At 44.7% G+C, this 22500-nt stretch overlaps 2 protein-coding genes across 2 annotated transcripts in view; one reads left to right on the forward strand and one right to left on the reverse strand.

The window, feature by feature from the left end:
* Window positions 1-22500, reverse strand: part of LOC128689204 (uncharacterized) — a 520741-nt gene that overhangs the window by 353764 nt on the left and 144477 nt on the right. The window lies entirely within an intron of this gene.
* Window positions 19562-22500, forward strand: part of LOC128689371 (G-protein coupled receptor dmsr-1) — a 129271-nt gene continuing 126332 nt past the window's right edge. Inside the window, exon 1 of the mRNA XM_053777576.2 lies at window positions 19562-19936. Coding sequence (XP_053633551.1) covers window positions 19712-19936 — 225 coding nt within the window. The 5' untranslated portion in view covers window positions 19562-19711. The remainder of the gene's footprint in view (window positions 19937-22500) is intronic.

Below are 22500 nucleotides of genomic sequence, written 5' to 3' on the forward strand. Positions count from 1 at the left end.
TGACAAACTGATGTACTAAACTCATACGAGTCAGAGTCACACTAAAGACGACATCACTCGTAAGACAACCGCCAGCAAAATAAGAAACAAAAAAACATTTAATTCCATGATAAATTTACGTAAATATTCTCGATTTGAGACAAAATTATTATCACCTTACATAGTAGATTTATCTACCGCTAGATGGCAGCAGCTTCAACCAACACAATACAAATTTACAAAGGATCACATTTTTTTTTGTGTGTGTGATGAAACAGAGACATTTTTCTCGACAATTTCGAAGCAGTTAAAAAAATCTATTGTATCTGGTGTTTAATATTTTTAAATAGGCGGAATTCCGGTATTATTTTTCTCGTGCTTAGTATTATATCAACGTTAGATTATTATGATGGATAAGGTCAGTAATTTATACATAGGAAATTTAGTTATCTTTTTCTGTCCCTCGTCTATTGTTATCAGCTTTTAACATTATTCTCTTTACTTTTGATTTTCTTTTTTGGTTTCTCCTGCTTCTTCTTCTTCTTCTTCCCTCCATCCTCGTCCTCGTTCTCCTGTTTATGTTCGTTGTTATTGCACTTTTCCCTATTTTTGTCTCTAGCTCCTCAACTTTCTAGTTATCTTCGTCCTTGTCTTCCCATTCTTTCTCACCTTTTTTTCCTCTACCTTTTATTCTTCATCCTCCTTATTTTCGTATTCTCACCCCTCCTCCTCCTCCTCCTCTCAGCAGAACTGCTACAGTCAAAATAATCTTCTCATAGCTTAGACCAGCCCCTGGAGGAGTATGTGGGCTCTCTGAAAGAAATGTTTATTTCTCTTCTTCCTGCTCCTCCTTCACCTTCTCTTCCTCCTCCTCCTCCACTTCCACCTTGATCTGTTCTCCTCCTTCTCTTCCTCGTCGACCTCCTTAAAGAGACCAACATAACCTCTTCAATGTAACTTTGGATTCCCTGTCTGCCTTCTCTGACTCTTTGCTCGTCCTGAGACGGTCAAAGGCACACTGGACCAAAGTGAGTTAGCAAAGGCCCTAGAAAACCAATCTCTCTCTCTCTCTCTCTCTCTCTCTCTCTCTCTATCTATCTATCTATCTATCTATCTATCTATCTCTCTATCTCTCTCACCCTCCCTGAAAAATCATCACCGTGGTTCCCCGCTGTCGTTCGTGTAACTGTGATCCGCTCACATCCGTCATGCGTCTATGTGAGACGAAAAAAATAAATCCGTCTTATCTTAAAAGAACGTGCTAAGGCAGCACTCTTTTCCCCTTTCTTTATTTTCCTCCCGTTCTTTTTCCCTGATAATCATTCTTATATTAATTAATTTTAATTTTTCTTTTGATTTTTATATTCAATACCAATAATAACAGCAGAGAGACTGTTAACTAAAGTTACTGTGACATGACCGAATATTTGCTTGTATATATGTATGGCTGTAGGCATGTATTTGTATGTATGTATTATGTATGTATATATGTATGCAAGGATGTATGTATATATGTATTTATGTATATGTCGTGCCTAATAGGTAAAACTGGTCAATTAGCAAGAACTCGTTTAAAATTAAGTCCTTTCTAAAATTTTCTCGTATACGTTGCAAGGTATATTTTTCCAAATATTGTAATAATGTTGGCAGAATTACTGACAATATGTAAAGTAAAAGGAGACAAGTGCAACTAAAGTGACATTTTATTGTGGCAACGTTTCGCTCTTCAGGAGCTTTGTCAAAGCTCCTGGAGAGCGAAACGTTGCCAGAAAACTTACCTAACCTTATTATAACAAGCGCAATTTAATTTAGCCTAATCCAAATAAATATATTCTAGATAAGTTTACATTAATTTAATAATAAACAAACACAATGAAATATATTTTTTTCGTTGGGTTCAGAACGATTTTTGCGAAATTACTGCATTCACAAATTTTCGCTTGTCCTATTCGGCAAGAAAAGCATTGCTATTTAAGCCAAAATAGCAAGTTTTACCTATTCGGCACGACATATATATATGTATATATATGTATATATATATATATATATATATATATATACACACATACATATATATATATATATATATATATATATATATATATATATAGATGGGGCTTTAAGAGAAGTGGATGCGAGGGTCTTGGTAAGAGGTGTGGAGTTAAACGATAAAAAGTCAAACACAAAGTGGGAGTTGTCACAGTTGCTTTTCGCTGATGACACTGTGCTTTTGGGAGATTCTGAAGAAAAGTTGCAGAGGTTGGTGGATAAATTTGGTAGGTTATGTAAAAGAAGAAAATTAAAGGTGAATACAGGAAAGAGTGAGGTTATGAGGATAACAAAAAGATTAGGTGATGAAAGATTGGATATCAGATTGGAGGGAGAGAGTATGGAGGAGGTGAATGTATTCAGATATTTGGGAGTGGACGTGTCAGCGGATGGGTCTATGAAAGATGAGGTGAATCATAGAATTGATGAGGGGAAAAGGGTGAGTGGTGCACTTAGGAGTCTGTGGAGACAAAGAACTTTGTCCTTGGAGGCAAAGAGGGGAATGTACGAGAGTATAGTTTTACCAACGCTCTTATATGTGTGTGAAGCATGGGTGATGAATGTTGCAGCGAGGAGAAGGCTGGAGGCAGTGGAGATGTCATGTCTGAGGGCAATGTGTGGTGTGAATATAATGCAGAGAATTCGTAGTTTGGAAGTTAGGAGGAGGTGCGGGATTGCCAAAACTGTTGTCCAGAGGGCTGAGGAAGGGTTGTTGAGGTGGTTCGGACATGTAAGAAGAATGGAAAGAAGCAGAATGACTTCGAGAGTGTATGAATCTGTAGTGGAAGGAAGGCGGGGTAGGGGTCGGCCTAGGAAAGGTTAGAGGGAGGGGCTAAAGAGTTTTGTATGCTAGGGGCTTGGACTTCCAGCAAGCGTGAGTGAGCGTATTTGATTGGACTGAATGGAGACAAATGGTTTTTAATACTTGACGTGCTGTTGGAGTGTGAGCAAACAAACATTTATGAAGGGATTCAGGGAAACCGGCAGGTCGGACTTGAGTCTTGGAGATGGGAAGTACAGTGCCTGCACTCTGGAGGGGTGTTAATGTTGCAGTTTTATAACTGTAGTATGAGCAAGCCTCTGACAAGACAGTGATGGAGTGAATGATGGTGAAAGTTTTTCTTTTTCGGGCCACCCTGCCTTGGTGGGAATCGGCCGATGTTAAAAATATATATATATATATATATATATATATATATATATATATATATATATATATATATATATATATATATATATATATATATATATATATATATATATATATATATATATATATATATATAATGTATGCATGTATTTGAATGTATGTATGTATTATGAATATATGTATTATGTATGTATGCATATATGATATATATTGTGTATACATTTACATATTTATGTATAAGGTTGTATTTATGAATGTGTCAACGTGAGGGTTGGGGATCCTTCATGGGGGGGGATCCTTGATGCCGGTGAGGGGGGCTCTTGATCCCATGAATTACAGCTGCCCCCTCCCAATCCCCGTCCTCGAGTCGAGCCTAACTAACACTCTTTCCCCATGCGCCACGTGACCCCTACAGGTTTAGACCTTCACTAGAGTTATACTATGAATGTACATCCAAATATTACCTCCTAATGTGTGTATGTGTGTACTCACCTAAATGTGGTTGCAGGGGTCGATTCATAGCTCCTGGCCCCGCCGCTTCACTGGTCGCTACTAGGTCACTCTCTCCATGCTCCATGAGCTTTATCATATCTCTTCTTAAAGCTATGTATGGTACCTGCCTCCACTACATCACTTCTTAGAATATTCCACTTTCTGACAACTCTATGATTGAAGAAATACTTCCTAATATCCCTGTGATTTATCCGAGTCTTCAACTTCCAACTGTGTCCCCTTGTTGCTGTGTCCCATCTCTGTAACATTGTGTCTTTGTCCACCTTGTCAATTCCTCTCAGTATTTTACATGCCGTTATCATGTCCCTTCTATCTCTCCTGTCCTCCAGTGTCGTCAGGTTGATTTCCCTTAACCTCTCCTCGTAGGACATACCTCTTAGCTCTGAGATTAGTCTTGTTGCAAACTTTTGCACTTTCTCTAGTTTCTTTACGTGCTTGGCTAGGTGTGGGTTCCAAACTGGTGCCGCATACTCCAATATGGGCCTAACGTACACGGTGTACAGGGTCCTGAATGATTCCTTATTAAGATGTCGGAATGCTGTTCTGAGGTTTGCTAGGCGCCCATATGCTGCAGCAGTTATTTGGTTGATGTGCGCCTCAGGAGATGTGCCTGGTGTTATACTCACCCCAAGGTCTTTTTCCTTGAATGAGGTTTATAGTCTCTGGCCCCCCCAGACTGTACTCCGTCTGCGGTCGTGTGTGTGCGTGTCTGTGTACTCACCTAATTGTACTCACCTAATTGTAGTTGCAGGGGTCGAGACTCAGCTCCTGGCCCCGTCTCTTCATTGATCGCTACTGGATCCTCTCTCTCTCTCTGCTTCCTGAGCTTTGTCATACCTCTTCTTAAAACTATGTATGGTTCCTGCCTCCACTACTTCACTTGCTAGGCTATTCCACTTGCTGACAACTCTATGACTGAAGAAATACTTCCTAACGTCCCTGTGACTCGTCTGAGTCTTCAGCTTCCAGTTGTGACCCCTTGTCCCTGTGTCCCCTCTCTGGAACATCCTATCTCTGTCCACCTTGTCTATTCCCCGCAGTATCTTGTATGTCGTTATCATGTCTCCCCTGACCCTTCTGTCCTCCAGTGTCGTCAGTCCGATTTCCCTTAACCTTTCCTCGTACGACATTCCCTTGAGCTCTGGGACTAGCCTTGTTGCAAACCTTTGTACTTTCTCTAACTTCTTGACGTGCTTGACCAGGTGTGGGTTCCAGACTGGTGCTGCATACTCCAGTATGGGCCTAACATACACAGTGTACAGTGTCTTGAACGATTCCTTATTAAGGTATCGGAACGCTATTCTCAGGTTTGCCAGGCGCCCGTATGCTGCAGCGGTTATTTGGTTGATGTGTGCCTCCGGTGATGTGCTCGGTGTTATGGTCACCCCAAGGTCTTTCTCCCTGAGTGAGGTCTGTAGTCTTTGTGTGTGTGTGTGTGTGTGTGTGTGTGTGAGAGAGAGAGAGAGAGAGAGAGAGAGAGAGAGAGAGTATGTGTGTGCGAGCGTGTATATGCATGTAATATAGTCAGCAGAAATAATCTCTCTCTTACCTGCTAAATAAAAATCGTTGCTTAAGTAAATATAAATCAAGTGACACTTAAGTAACGTAACTAAGAATAAAAATGCCCCATTAACCAACATTCTACATACAGAACGAAACTAATAACTGAAGAAAAACAAAGACGAAAAACAAGGCAATTAAAGCGAGTCTTTACGAAAAGTGAGAATCAGGGGGGCAAAATTAATGAAGAAATTAGTTGTGTTTGTTTCTCGTTTACACTGTCGTTAACCTTCGCCTTGATTCCCAGCCTCCTCGTTAATACCGAGTGTTTACTGCGTCGTTTTTGGCTGCATCTGTTGTAACTGTTGCCTCGTTAATCCACTGTGTTGCGTAATAAATAATAATAATAATAATAATAATAATAATAATAATAATAATAATAATATATTATTATTATTATTATTATTATTATTATTATTATTATTATGAAGTGAAAGCACTAAACCCGTGTTATTCAATGTCTGGTAAATGGCGGGCAATGAGGTATACTGCTAGAGTTTTGTTTGTCAGGAAACATGACAAGTGTTTCCTGACGCCTGTTTGTCAGATGGTGACCCGTTCAAGTCTCCGATGACCCACCCCAGCAAGGTACTAACAATTAGGTAGCGTTTCTCTATCTCTCTCTGAGCAGACACACGTTCAATCCTCCACCACTCTTGGAGTGACACTAGGGGGAGGGGGGGGGGAGGGTGTACCTAGTCACGCAAAATAACAAACACCAAGAAACACTAGGTCCTGGGACCTTGATTAAGGTCCCAGGACCTACACGTTTTCTAATCAATATGTCCTAGTTTACACACGTGTATTTTTAAGCCAATTTGTAAGTATCTATTACTAGTGTTCACACCATAGGTTTTTACACGCCATTCTAGACAAGACGGAGTCTGGTTTTTAGTATATCCTGATTTAAGGAAACAGAAAATGAGTTAAGTGTAGCGTATTTTCAGTGGAATTAGATATTTTAGTGGGTGGGAGACAGTGATGTGGGGAATTACTTCTTAGAAAGATCATGAAACTGGAGAACAGTTATGCTATCTAGACAGATTTACGTAAAGTATTCTTGATGTGTACAGTGAGACATTATGACGGACCCCTCCTCCTCCTCCTCCCGCTCAAAACCAGACGCCCCCTGCTCAACACTGGACAACCCTGCTCAACACTGGACAACCCTGCTCAACACTGGACAACCCTGCTCAACACTGGACAACCCTGCTCAACACTGGACAACCCTGCTCAACACTGGACAACCCTGCTCAACACTAGACAACCCTGCTCAACACTGGACAACCCTGCTCAACACTGGACCCCTGCTCAACACTGGACAACCCTGCTCAACACTAGACAACCCTGCTCAACACTGGACAACCCTGCTCAACACTGGACCCCTGCTCAACACTGGACAACCCTGCTCAACACTGGACAACCCTGCTCAACACTGGACAACCCTGCTCAACACTGGACAACCCTGCTCAACACTGGACAACCCTGCTCAACACTGGACAACCCTGCTCAACACTGGACCCCCTGCTCAACACTGGACCCCTGCTCAACACTGGACCCCCCTGCTCAACACTGGACAACCCTGCTCAACACTGGACCCCCCTGCTCAACACTGGACAACCCTGCTCAACACTGGACCCCCTGCTCAACACTGGACCCCCCTGCTCAACACTGGACAACCCTGCTCAACACTGGACCCCCCTGCTCAACACCAGACCCCCCTGCTCAACACTGGACAACCCTGCTCAACACCAGACCCCCTGCTCAACACTGGACCCCCCTGCTCAACACCAGACCCCCCCTGCGCAACACTGGACAACCCTGCGCAACACTGGACCCCCCTGCTCAACACTGGACAACCCTGCTCAACACTGGACAACCCTGCGCAACACTGAACCCCCCTGCTCAACACTGGACAACCCTGCGCAACACTGGACCACCCTGCGCAACACCAGACACCCCTGCTCAACACTGGACAACCCTGCGCAACACTGAACCCCCCTGCTCAACACTGGACAACCCTGCGCAACACAGGACAACCCTGCGCAACACTGGACCCCCCTGCTCAACACTGGACAACCCTGCTCAACACTGGACAACCCTGCGCAACACTGGACAACCCTGCGCAACACTGGACAATCCTGCGCAACACTGGACAATCCTGCGCAACACTGAACCCCCCTGCTCAACACTGGACAACCCTGCTCAACACTGGACAACCCTGCTCAACACTGGACAACCCTGCGCAACACTGAACCCCCCTGCTCAACACTGGACAACCCTGCTCAACACTGGACAACCCTGCTCAACACTGGACAAACCTGCGCAACACTGAACCCCCCTGTTCAACACTGGACAACCCTGCGCAACACTGAACCCCCCTGCTCAACACTGGACAGCCCTGCGCAACACTGGACCCCCTGCTCAACACTGGACAACCCTGCTCAACACTGGACCCCCTGCTCAACACCCGACCCCCCTGCTCAACACTGGACAACCCTGCGCAACACTGAACCCCCCTGTTCAACACTGGACAACCCTGCGCAACACTGAACCCCCCTGCTCAACACTGGACAACCCTGCGCAACACTGGACCCCCTGCTCAACACTGGACAACCCTGCGCAACACTGAACCCCCCTGCTCAACACTGGACCTCCTGCTCAACACTGGACAACCCTGCGCAACACTGGACCCCCTGCTCAACACTGGACCCCCTGCTCAACACTGGACAACCCTGCTCAACACTGGACAAACCTGCGCAACACTGAACCCCCCTGCTCAACACTGGACAGCCCTGCGCAACACTGGACCCCCCTGGTCAACACTGGACACCCCGGCGCAACACTGGACAAACCTGCGCAACACTGAACCCCCCTGCTCAACACTGGACAACCCTGCGCAACACTGGACCCCCTGCTCAACACTGGACAACCCTGCGCAACACTGAACCCCCCTGCTCAACACTGGACAACCCTGCGCAACACTGGACCCCCTGCTCAACACTGGACAACCCTGCACAACACTGGACCCCCCTGCTCAACACTGGACAACCCTGCGCAACACTGGACCCCCCTGCTCAACACTGGACCCCCTGCTCAACACTGGACCCCCTGCTCAACACTGGACCCCCTGCTCAACACTGGACCCCCCTGCTCAACACTGGACCCCCTGCTCAACACTGGACCTCCCTGCTCAACACTGGACCTCCCTGCTCAACACCAGACCCCTGCTTTCAACACCAGACCCCCCTGCTCAACACTGCACAACCCTGCTCAACACTGGACCCCCCTGCTCAACACTGGACCTCCATGCTCAACACCAGACCCCCCTGCTCAACACTGGACCTCCCTGCTCAACACTGGACAACCCTGCTCAACACTGGACCTCCCTGCTCAACACTAGACAACCCTGCTCAACACTGGACCTCCCTGTTCAACACCAGACCCCTGCTTTCAACACCAGACCCCGCTGCTCAACACTGGACAACCCTGCTCAACACTGGACCCCCCTGCTCAAAACTGGACCCCCCTGCTCAACACTGGACCTCCCTGCTCAACACTGGACCTCCCTGCTCAACACTGGACCCCCTGCTCAACAATGAACCCCCCTGCGCAACACTGGACCCCCCTGCTCAACACTGGACAACCCTGCTCAACACTGGACAACCCTGCGCAACACTGGACCCCCCTGCTCAACACTGGACCCCCCTGCTCAACACTGGATCCCCCTGCTCAACATAAGACCCCTGCTTTCAACACCAGACCCCCCTGCTCGACACTGGACAACCATGCGCGACACTGGACCCCCCTGCTCAACAATGGACCCCCCTGCTCAACACTGGACCTCCCTGCTCAACAATGGACCCCCTGCTCAACACCAGACCCCTGCCTTCAACACCAGACCCCCCTGATCAACACTGGACAACCCTGCGCAACACTGGACCCCCCTGCTCAACACTGGACCCCCCTGCTCAACACTGGAGCCCCCTGCTCAACAACAGACCCCTGCTTTCAACACCAGACCCCCCTGCTCGACACTGGACAACCATACGCAACACTGGACCGCCCTGCTCAACAATGGACCCCCCTGCTCAACACTGGACCTCCCTGCTCAACACTGGACCCCCTGCTCAACACCAGACCCCTGCTTTCAACACCAGCCCCCCCTGCTCAACACTGGACAACCCTGCGCAACACTGGACCCCCTGCGCAACACTGGACCTCCCTGCTCAACACTTGACCCCCTGATAAATTAGACACATGTGCAACTCTTGGGTATCTTTATTGAGGAAACGTTTCGCCACACAGTGGCTTCATCAGTCCATACAAAGGAGAATCTTGAAGAACAGGAGGAGAATGAGGTAATCAGTCCCTCAACCCTGAGTCGATGTGGTCAGTCCATTAATCAAGATTGATGGACTGACCACATCGACTCAAGGTTGAGGGACTGATTACCTCTCTCCTCCTGTTCTTCAAGATTCTCCTTTGTATGGACTGATGAAGCCATTGTGTGGCGAAACGTTTCCTCAATAAAGATACCCAAGAGTTGCACATGTGTCTAATTTATCAACATGTCGGTTCTCTGAACCATTCATCTACAAAACTGGACCCCCTGCTCAACACCAGACCCCTGCTTTCAACACCAGACCCCCTGCTCAACACTGGACCCCCTGCTCAACACTGGACCTCCCTGCTCAACACTGGACCCCCTGCTCAACACCAGACCCCTGCTTTCAACACCAGACCCCCTGCTCAACACTGGACCTACCTGCTCAACACTGGACCCCCTGCTCAACACCAGACCCCTGCTTTCAACACCAGACCCCCTGCTCAACACTGAACCCCACTGCTCAACACTGGACCTCCCTGCTCAACACCAGACCCCTGCTTTCAACACCAGACCCCCACCTGCTCAACACTGGACAACCCTGCGCAACACTGGACCCCCCTGCTCAACACTGGACCCCCTGCTCAACACTGGACCCCCCTGCTCAACACCAGACCCCTGCTTTTAACACCAGACCCCCCTGCTCAACACTGGACAACCCTGCGCAACACTGGACCCCCCTGCTCAACAATGGACGTCCCTGCTCAACACTGGACCCCCCTGCTCAACACTGGACCCCCCTGCTCAACACTGGACCCCCCTGCGCAACACCAGACCCCCGTTCACAACACCAGACACCCGCTCACAACACCAGACCCCCGCTCACAACACCAGACTCCTGCTCACAACACCAGACTCCTGCTCACAACACCAGACTCCCGCTCACAACACTATTCCCCCTCCCGGTACCAAGCCCTCCCCTCCCCCTCGTTCCCTCAAACCTTCGTCGAAGGTCAGTTACTGACCTTTCAGTGCCTGGCTTCTCTGAATTAATAACACTTCCTTCCTCGTATCACTACTCTCCTTCCATCCATCACTACTACATCTCTACCTCTCCCTTCTCTCTCTCTGTCTGTCTGTCTGTCTGTCTCTCTCTCTCTCTCTCTCTCTCTCTCTCTCTCTCGGCCTCTCCCTTCCATTCCCTAACTCCCCCTCTTCTCTCCCTTCAGTTTCCTACGTTCTCTTCAGTACTTTTGCCCCTGTCTTCCCCCTTCTCTTCTTTCCTCATTCCTACCCTCCGTCTGCTCCTTATCATGGCTTGTGCACCCCTCGTTAACTAGACGTTGCACCCCTCGTTAACTAGACGTTGCATCCCTCGTTAACCGACCTGGTAATGTAATTTTCCATTATCACATTTCAACGCAAATCAGACACTTTTAAACGTCCAAACTTATATTTTTTTCAGCAAATACGACTGTTTACGAACGCAAGTCATTATTATCATTATAACGCAAACTTTCAGGATTGCAGAGAGAGAGCAGCTTCAGGCGGGGTTATCAGATCAGACGTAGGCTTAGCTGTCAGTCATTATGTGGGAGCTGCTGCCAGATTTCATACCCGTTTGTACACAGCTGTAATCTCTCTGCACAACTGGATTTCCCACGGATTTATGGGCGTTGTATATATATATATATATATATATATATATATATATATATATATATATATATATATATATATATATATATATATATATATATATATATATATATATATATATGAATAAACAGAAGAATGGACTGCAGGTCGAACCGGTACCCTGGCATGTAGGAGGTTCAACAAAGTACCACTGAACCACGAAGCTTACACTTGGGAAGCAGTGGCACCAACTGCGACCTTAAGGTTTCCCACAGCCCCAGAAACTTCCATGACGACTATAATAATAATAATAATAATAATAATAATAATAATAATAATAATAATATAATTAAAATAATCTGACTATACCACTCTCATATCTTTAAATAGGGACAAACACAACAACAGCAACAACCATAGTAACAACAACACAACAACAGCAACAACCATAGTAACAACAACACAACAACAGCAACAACCATAGTAACAACAACACAACAACAGCAACAACCATAGTAACAACAACACAACAACAGCAACAACCATAGTAACAACAACAGCAACAACCATAGTAACAACAACACAACAACAGCAACAACCATAGTAACAACAACACAACAACAGCAACAACCATAGTAACAACAACACAACAACAGCAACAACCATAGTAACAACACTAACAACAACAACAACAAAAACAACAACAGCCATAGTAACAACAACAACAACAGCAATAGCCATATTAACAACAACAACAACAACAGCCATAGTAACAACAACAACAACAGCAACAGCCATAGTAACAACAACAACAACAACAACAACAGCCATAGTAACAACAACAACAACAGCAATAGCCATATTAACAACAACAACAACAACAGCCATAGTAACAACAACAACAACAGCCATAGTAACAACAACAACAGCCATAGTAACAACAACAGCCATAGTAACAACAACAACAGCCATAGTAACAACAACAACAGCAACAGCCATAGTAACAACAACAACAACAACAACAGCCATAGTAACAACAACAACAACAACAGCCATAGTAACAACAACAACAACAGCAACAGCCATAGTAACAACAACAACACAACAACAACAACAGCCATGGTAACAACAACAACACAACAACAACAACAGCCATAGTAACAACAACACAACAACAGCAATACTAACAACAACAGCAACAACAACAGCCATGATAACAACAACAATAACAAAAGTGAAGCTTTTCAATCAATCACAATCATTTTTCAATTGCAAATTATGGCGTAGTTAGTGAATTTCTTTTCCAATGCAATAATGATTTGCTTTGAGCCGGCACGCGGGATATTCAACACATGGGATATATGGCACTCGGGTTATATGATATACTGGGTATATAACACACGAGATATATGATACACGGGATATATGACACAAGGGGTATATAGGTGATGATACAGTGAACACGTGTGTTGTGGCCACCGTACAGTGGATGCTGGATGAACGTAGTGTAGTTGTCAGTATTATAGTAAGCAAGTGTTGTTGATCAGTCACTGTTTAGTGGGTACCCTCGTGTATGTGGTGCAGATGTGGCTATGATATGTGGATGGTAATGGTGCTACACACACACACACACACACACACACACACACACACAGGAGGTGAAGAAGCTCTTAAGTGACCTTGACACCTCAAAGGCGATGGGACCGGACAACATCTCCCCATGGGTCCTTAGAGAAGGAGCAGAGATGCTGTGTGTGCCTCTAACCACAATCTTCAACACATCCCTTGAAACTGGGCAACTACCTGAGAAATGGAAGACAGCTAATGTAGTCCCCATATTTAAGAAAGGAAACAGAAACGAGGCACTAAACTACAGACCTGTGTCTCTGACATGTATCGTGTGCAAAGTCATGGAGAAGATTATCAGGAGGAGAGTGGTCGAACACCTGGAAAGGAACAAGATTATAAATGAAAACCAGCATGGGTTCATGGAAGGCAAATCTTGTATCACAAACCTCCTGGAGTTTTATGACAGGGTAACAGAAGTAAGACACGAGAGAGAGGGTTGGGTAGATTGCGTTTTCCTAGACTGCAGGAAGGCCTTTGACACAGTTCCCCACAAGAGATTAGTGCAGAAGCTGGAGGATCAGGCACACGTAAAAGGAAGGGCACTGCAATGGATAAGGGAATACCTGACAGGGAGGCAGCAACGAGTCATGGTACGTGAAGAGGTATCACAGTGGGCGCCTGTTACGAGCGGGGTCCCACAGGGGTCAGTTCTAGGACCAGTGCTATTTTTGATATATGTGAACGACATGATGGAAGGAATAGACTCTGAAGTGTCCCTGTTCGCAGATGACGTGAAGTTGATGAGAAGAATTAAATCGGACGAGGATGAGGCAGGACTGCAAAGAGACCTGGAGAGGCTGGACATGTGGTCCAGTAACTGGCTTCTCGAATTCAATCCAGCCAAATGCAAAGTCATGAAGATTGGGGAGGGGCAAAGAAGACCGCAGACAGAGTATAGGCTAGGTGGACAAAGACTACAGACCTCACTCAAGGAGAAAGACCTTGGGGTGACCATAACACCGAGCACATCACCGGAGGCACACATCAACCAAATAACCGCTGCAGCATACGGGCGCCTGGCAAACCTGAGAATAGCGTTCCGATACCTTAATAAGGAATCGTTCAAGACACTGTACACTGTGTATGTTAGGCCCATACTGGAGTATGCAGCACCAGTCTGGAACCCACACCTGGTCAAGCACGTCAAGAAGTTAGAGAAAGTACAAAGGTTTGCAACAAGGCTAGTCCCAGAGCTCAAGGGAATGTCGTACGAGGAAAGGTTAAGGGAAATCGGACTGACGACACTGGAGGACAGAAGGGTCAGGGGAGACATGATAACGACATACAAGATACTGCGGGGAATAGACAAGGTGGACAGAGATAGGATGTTCCAGAGAGGGGACACGGACAAGGGGTCACTACTGGAAGCTGAAGACTCAGACGAGTCACAGGGACGTTAGGAAGTATTTCTTCAGTCATAGAGTTGTCAGCAAGTGGAACAGCCTAGCAAGTGAAGTAGTGGAGGCAGGAACCATACATAGTTTTAAGAAGAGGTATGACAAAGCTCAGGAAGCAGAGAGAGAGAGGATCCAGTAGCGATCAGTGAAGAGGCGGGGCCAGGAGCTGAGTCTCGACCCCTGCAACCACAATTAGGTGAGTACACACACACACACACACACACACACCAGCGAAGTGGCGGGGCTAGGACCTATGAATCGACCCCTGCAACCACAAATAGGTGAGTAAACACACAGTCTCTAAATCTGTAGTTACATTTCTTTCTTTGTGTCTCTGTCTACACACACACACACACGAGGGTCATGGTAGACATGATAACGACATACAAGATACTGCGTGGAATAAACAAGGTGGACAGAAACAGGATGTTCCAGAGAGGGGACACAGAAACAAGGGGTCACAATTGGAAGCTGAAGGCTCAGACGAGTCACAGGGACGTTAGGAAGTATTTCTTCAGTCACAGAGTCGTCAGGAAGTGGAATAGCCTAGCAAGTGATGTAGTGGAGGCAGGAACCATACATAGCTTTAAGACGAGGTATGACAAAGCTCAGGAAGCAGAGAGAGGACCTAGTAGCGATCAGTGAAGAGGTGGGGCCAGGAGCTGAGTCTCGACCCCTGCAACCACAATTAGGTGACTCACTCAACAGGCCAAGTATCTATCGACAGCTGCTTTTGGAAAACGACAACTAACACACACTCACAACTATCAACATAAAACAAGGCTTATAGCTTTCCAATTAAATCAAACGAGATGCTCTAATAGCGTAACAGCCTAACTACCCAAGCCCGCCAGGTAATTAGCAGGGAAGCAGGCCTCCAAGCTGCTTAACTATGCGATAAAGGCCAACTAAGCCTTAATTTCGAAGTTGGAAGGACCGGGATGGGGGAAGGCAGAGTAAAGGTTGAGTCATGGGGAAGATGTCTTCCCTCTTCCCCAGGAAGATAGGGAGAAAGGGGAAAAAAGCTTAAGTCCTTGAGAATAAAGCATTCACATTATATATACATATATATATATATATATATATATATATATATATATATATATATATATATATATATATATATATATATATATATATATATATATATATATATATATATATATACACCGGTCCTTTTTTTATATCTTGTATGTTGTTATCATGTCTCTTCTTTTTCCTCGTCTCAGCCAACGTGCGTGTATTTGTAGTTCCATATTTGAGTGTGTATGAGCCAGGATGATTCTCCCACTTGTCGATTCCACCTGTTAAGTCTAGAGATTAATTCTCAGTAAGAGGAGGAAGCTTTTATCATTTCACACACAGTATATTAACAGACCAAAATTTCATAGATTCTGTTCGTAACTCTTGCCTGTGGTGTTGCTACCAGCAACCGACTGACATGAATAATTTCTCTCATTTACACTGGAAGCCGTGTACACAATCAGCTGGTCTTGTGTTTGTGACACATTCGGCTGTTTTGCCAATCCTATTCCGAAAAGCTCTCTGGAGTCCCTGTGCCTTTGTTGAGTGTGTAACTGATTCAGCTGCTCTACCGGTCTTTAAAGTCTTTCCCTGTGTCCCTGTGCCTTTGTTGCCTATATAGTTACCATGTGAGTATTTTCTCGCTGGCTTATAGTGAGTCTGATTTTGTTTACACTCCACAGTGTTTTGTGTGTCTTTATCATGTCCTGCGCCATTTTGGATCCATGTCTTTGGACTTTTTGATTAGATGATTACTCTTATATTTATGCTAAAACCTTGCTGGTTAAAGAGTATCATTAAGTGTTGAGGCTCGATCCTCCGTCCGTTGATCACGAGACCGGCTTTACTCTCAGGGCCAGGCTTTCCCCTCGAGCAAGGCTCCACATTGGTGCTCTATATTCAAGCATTGAATTCAAGCAGGTGGCAAAACGATTATTTTAAAAGAAACTTTGTACACATTTCTGAAGTCTATGTTCACCATCTTACAGGTCAGGAGAGGGTGAACACGTTCGATAAATTTAGTCTTGAGAGGGACGGAGGTAAACAGGTGAAAAAGTACCAAGACAGGGAGTGAGAGTTTTGGCCAGCCAAGAGCCAAGAGAATAAGAGACAGAACCTCTTGAGGAAATGAAGGGACGTAGGACTCTCCCCCCATCTCTGTCCTCCTGACTCTGATCTTGTTCAATGTTTCCTTGTTATTTGTCTCCCCATCCCCCTCTGCATTATTTCTATGGGCTTCCTAAAACTCATGAACTTGATATTCCTCTACATCCCATCATATCTATGTTGACGCTGGCCAGTGTAGCATTTACCGCGGCGTGTTCCTATTTACCTGCTCTTTGGTGCCATGGTTGCACCCAGATCTTTTCTTCTTTCCCTTCCCACACCCTTATTCTCCTCGGTCTGGCGTTACTTTCGAGTATTTTGTAAGTCGTAGCCATGGCGTTCACGACTCTTCGCCTCTCACGTAACTTGGCATTTTTGTCATCCCGCTCCAGAGCGTTGACTTGTATGGATATTATTTCTTAAATTATACATATTTAATGCAAGATATCAACAATAATGCATGTTAATGGTGCATAGGGTTATTTACTAAGTGTTTTACTCTTTTCAGAAGCGGAGTAAGGATAGGACACAGTAGTCCTTCAGGAGACCTATTCTGAGAATGAGTAAAGTACCTATCCTGGGCAGAAGTTGAAGACCCATCCTAGGCAAGAGAAAAGGACCCATCCTGGAGAGGAGTTAAGGACCTATCCCCTGCAGGTGAAAAGGACCCATCATGGGCAGGAGTTAAGGACCCATCCTGGGCAGGGAATAAGGACCCATCCTGGGTATTAGTTAAGGACCCATCCAGAGAAGGAGATAACAATTCCTGAATCCTTGCCCTCCCTAACTTCCACCTGCGATCGGTACTGCCTCTTCCCTACTCTATTTCTCTCGTTCTTGCTCTGACGAATTTCAGTCAGTGAAACAGCCACTAAACAGCTCCAGCCGCTTAACAGCTCCAGAAACAGCCACTGAATCAAGCAATTAAACAGAGTGAACTCGAGGCACTGTCTTCAGATTGAGGAGAGGAGCAGTATGTATCGAGTTGAGCTTCACGGAGCATCAGAATGTGGTAATCCTCCGTTGCTGAGGCTTCAATTACCACTGCTTCATTAGCGTGGCTGTTTACCTCTGCAAGCGAAGATTACAAGTGGCAAATCTCCAGTGCCAATACTGTTAACGCTAGTGGTGCCACCCACACGCCACCAGCATCACTCACAAGATCAACCCCACCACCAGCATCAGCTCCACGATCTACTCTACCACCCACAACCACCACCATCAGTGCTACCACCCACCACCACCACTATCAATGCTACCACCCACCACCACCACCACCACCATCAATGCAACCACCCACCACCAGTAGCATCATTAACTCTACCGGTGCCACCAATACCCCTTGTGTCAACAAGACCTCAAACAGTGACATTATAATACATACTACCACCATCCCAAACAACGCTACTGCTACTACCAGCATTGGTACCATCACCAGTCTAGCTAGTTCCACTCTTAACACATCAACCAACAACAACAAAGCTCAATAAAGCTCACAATTCTACCTTGTAGCGATTCCGAAGGTATGATGGCTCAGCAGAGATGAAGACACATCTCTGAGAGCGCTCCGCAACCACAAGAAACTGAACATAGAATTTTACAAAAACAAGTGTCACTTATTTTTTTTTGGTCGAGTGACCTACACGATGCACAGCGTAGTAGTTAAACTCTTGAAACTGCCCATTTGTGTTAGAATGTTGAATCTCTTGTCTCGCAAAGCAAAAGTGTTTACAAGTGACTCTAAACCTCTTATATACAGAAATATTTAATTCTTCTGACCTCAGATTTATTACTTCCACAACTGAAAATCAACTCACATTCTCTCAAATTGATAGTTTTATTTTAAAAAATCCATTTACTAAAAGCTTTATAATTATTTACAGAAAACAAAGTGACCATAAAACATGCCATTATGACCGGGTTTTGAAAAAAAATAGATAATATACCAAGGTCTTAACAGTAATTTCTGAAGGGAATCAAAAAGGGTTTCCAAAAACTCCGTTGTGACTCGAAGTGGTCTTACAAGTACTTAAAATTCGTTCTTAATACTCCTAACCTCCTCCCCCTAAAAAAAATTAAAAAATAAAAAATAAAAAACAAAAAAAATGCAAAACAGTAAGAATTCAACATAGAAAACCAAAATGAATAACAAGAAAAACCCCAGACAGTGTACAGCAAGAACAAACTCTGACGGCCGAACACAAGTACCTCTTACATTACTAATATAAGTATGCCAAGAGAAGACAAGTAAAGAGTCTTATCTGTCCAGAGTTAAGGAGGTTGTCGGGTCACATCCCAGCACCTTGTCTAGAGGTTCTCAGCTATATTCTGAAATTCTACAGTAATATTCCGAGATTCTCAGCTGTATTCCGAGATTCTTGAGTTTTGTTCTAACGTTCACCACTTATATTGACTAGGTGTTAAGCTTATGTAATAAATAGCCTTAGGCCTAGTAAAAAAAAGTAGAATAAATAGCGAGGCAGCTTTGAAAGATGCCTAGATGTGAATTATCCTTTGCAGTATATTTCCAACACGAAAATAGTTTCCCAAACGAACTCATTAATGAGCAGCACTAACTTCTGAAGGCTCGATCCTCCGTCAAACGAATGTAGCACCGCATACAACAGAATTTACGAGATATCCTAGCAAGACGAGCCCCTGAGAACACATAAACAACACTTCTTTCCTGATACACACAGTCGAGGTATTGCAGCTAAACACTGAATCGTTATTAAGATAATTGAAATCCTTACCGAAAGTAAATAAGAGGAATTCACCAATGTTATCTGCTCAAGTAATATCAAGAAAACTGACATTTTAGAAAGGAAATTAGACATCTTGAGTTAACAAAGAAAGTCGACAAGGAACAATATTGCGGCAGGCGGACCTGAGGACCACAGAATACACTGTTCTGCTTTAGTCCCTGGAACGTCGATCTCAAAAAAAAAAAGGTCCCATGACACTGTAGAATGCAGTGATAACCGGACCGTTGATGTAAGACGCTTTACCGTACATCAATCCGTGCATCACTACGGGGGTTGATCCCGCAAGGACACGTTCCTGTACTTGGGATTGACAACTAGTAGACAACTAGTAGAGGACGTCAAAGACCACTCAGAGGCTATCTACTGAGAGCTGTCTACTTTTACCTACATTTACGATTATTGTGTATTATATAGGTGAGTGAATCAATGATAGAAAATCAGAAGGCTCTCTTTCTCGGTCACACTAAACAAGGACCCACTGAGGGACATCAATCTGCGCATCACTGCTAAAGTTGCACATCAACTCGTGCGTCACTGCTGGGGGGTTGCATCAACCAGTGGGACAACCGCCCACATGATGTCCGAGGGGAGTGAAGAACTCTTCCAGCGCCTTCAGGAACTGGAGGCGTTTATCTCCAGGGAGGAGCTGGCCTCCATCCTGCCCAACCTGACGCGGGAGCAAGCATCCTACCTCCTGCACCTCCTGCCAGCCCTCAACAACGATTCCAGGAACCTGGATGATATCATGCCCAGCGCTGACCACGCCTTCTGTGATGTCGGCTTCAGAGATGGCTACAAGGTGGGTGAGCGCACACACACACACACACACACACACACACACACACACACACACACACACACACACACACAGGAGCTGAGTCTCAACCCCTGTAACCACAATTAGGTGAGTACACACACACACACACACACACACACACACACACACACACACACACACACACACACACACACACACACACACACACACACACACACACACACACACACACACACACACACACACACACACACACACACACACACAGGGTAGTCAGGAAGTGAAATATTTTGGGAAGCGATGTAGTGGAGGCAGGATCCATTCATAGCTGTAAACAGAGGTATGATAAAGCTCATAGCACAGGGAGAGTGACCCAGTAGCGGCCAGTGAAGAGACGGGGCCAGGAGCTATCACTCGACCCCTGCAACCACAACTAGGTGAGTACACACACACACACATGCCAAGTGTATACCAACAAGAACCACACATATACAGCAACGTATAGGTGAGTACTCTCTCTCTCTCTCTCTCTCTCTCTCTCACCTCTGGAAGGTCGTATACCTCACTATTACCTTCAATCTAGAGCGCAGCAGATTATATATGATATACGAGGCGGTGAAAAATTTCTTGATCGATCCTAACGATGGTGTTGGGGGGGAGCAGGGAGGGGGTTAAGGAGGAAAAGATGGGCGGGGGGAAAAGGAAATGAGAGCGAAGAGATGGGAGGGGGCGGAGGAGATGGGAGGGGCGAACAGAAAGGGACGAGAGTGTATACTTAAGAATGGAAAGAGGAGAAAGAGGAAGAAAGGGAGGGGGAGAGAATGAGAGAAATAGAGAGAGAAAAGAGAGAAACCTTTAATTAGCACTACAAGGGGGAGGGGGTGATTCAGGACCCCACAAGCGTTGCCAATTAACGAAATGGGAAAGTAGTTTTGGATGTTTTTAATTGGGAGACGGAGAGGCAAATTGCTCCAGTATCTGACGTCCGTGTGACACTTAATAACCCGAGTCATAGCACCTTAATTAACCAGCATCAGTTAATAAGGTCACTATATCAGCATGACAGAATAGGGTAAATAGAGTTTTGTAAACCGGGATGATATATTGGTATAAATAGGGATGATAAACTGGTATAAATAGGGATGATAAACTGGTATAAATAGGGATGATAAACTGGTATAAATAGGGATGATAAACTGGTATAAATAGGGATGATAAACTGGTATAAATAGGGATGATAAACTGGTATAAATAGGGATGATAAACTGGTATAAATAGGGATGATAAACTGGTATAAATAGGGATGATAAACTGGTATAAATAGGGATGATAAACTGGTATAAATAGGGATGATAAACTGGTATAAATAGGGATAAATTGGTATAAATAGGGGATGATAAATTGGTATAAATAGGAATGGTCAACTGATATAAACAGGGATGATAACTTGGTATAAATAGAGATGATAACTTGGTATAAATAGAGATGATAAATTGGTATAAACAGGGATGATAACTTGGTATAAATAGAGATGATAAATTGGTATAAATAGGGATGATAAATTGGTTTGATAAAAACTGGTCTAATAAATATGCCCATTAAATAGGTGGTAAATTGTGTTAATGAATTGGGTGGATAAATAAGGTTTGGTATAGAGGGTTGATAAATAGGGCTATTAAATAGGAGTGAAGTGGTTGGGTAAATAAGGTTTTGGTATTATAAATAGGGCTGATAAATATCATTGTTAAGCAAAATTAGTAAATTAGGTGAATTAATTGTGTCAACAAGGGTGATAAAAAGGGCTGTTTAATAGTTGGTAAATTGGGTGAATACACTGGGCTGGTTAAAATGATTGATAAATTGACAAGGTCAATTAGACTGGCAAATAGGGTCGTAGGGTTGTTAATCTGACTTAACAAACTGGAGTGGTACAGAGGGTTCTTAAACTGGGTTCTTAAATTCACTTCAGAGAACGGAGAATAGGTCTCTAGTTCAGCCCAGAATACAGACCATCTCCACAAAGACCATCTTCATACAGACCATCTCCACAAAGACCATCTTCATACAGACCATCTCCACAAAGACCATCTTCACAAAGACCATCTTCACAAAGACCATCTTCACCAAGACCATCTTCACAAAGACCATCTCCACAAAGACCATCTTCACAAAGACCATCTTCACAAAGATTATCTTCACAAAGACCATCTTCACAAAGACCATCTTCACCAAGACCATCTTCACCAAGACCATCTTCACCAAGACCATCTTCACAAAGACCATCTTCACAAAGACCATCTTCACAAAGACCATCTCCACAAAGACCATCTTCACAAAGACCATCTTCACAAAGACCATCTTCACAAAGACCATCTTCACCAAGACCATCTCCACAAAGACCATCTCCACAAAGACCATCTTCACAAAGACCATCTTCACAAAGACCATCTTCACCAAGACCATCTTCACCAAGACCATCTCCACAAAGACCATCTTCACAAAGACCATCTTCACAAAGACCATCTCCACAAAGACCATCTTCACAAAGACCATCTTCACCAAGACCATCTTCACCAAGACCATCT

The sequence above is a fragment of the Cherax quadricarinatus genome, chromosome 18 (assembly GCF_038502225.1).
Source record: "Cherax quadricarinatus isolate ZL_2023a chromosome 18, ASM3850222v1, whole genome shotgun sequence".
Taxonomy (NCBI): Eukaryota; Metazoa; Arthropoda; class Malacostraca; order Decapoda; family Parastacidae; genus Cherax; species Cherax quadricarinatus.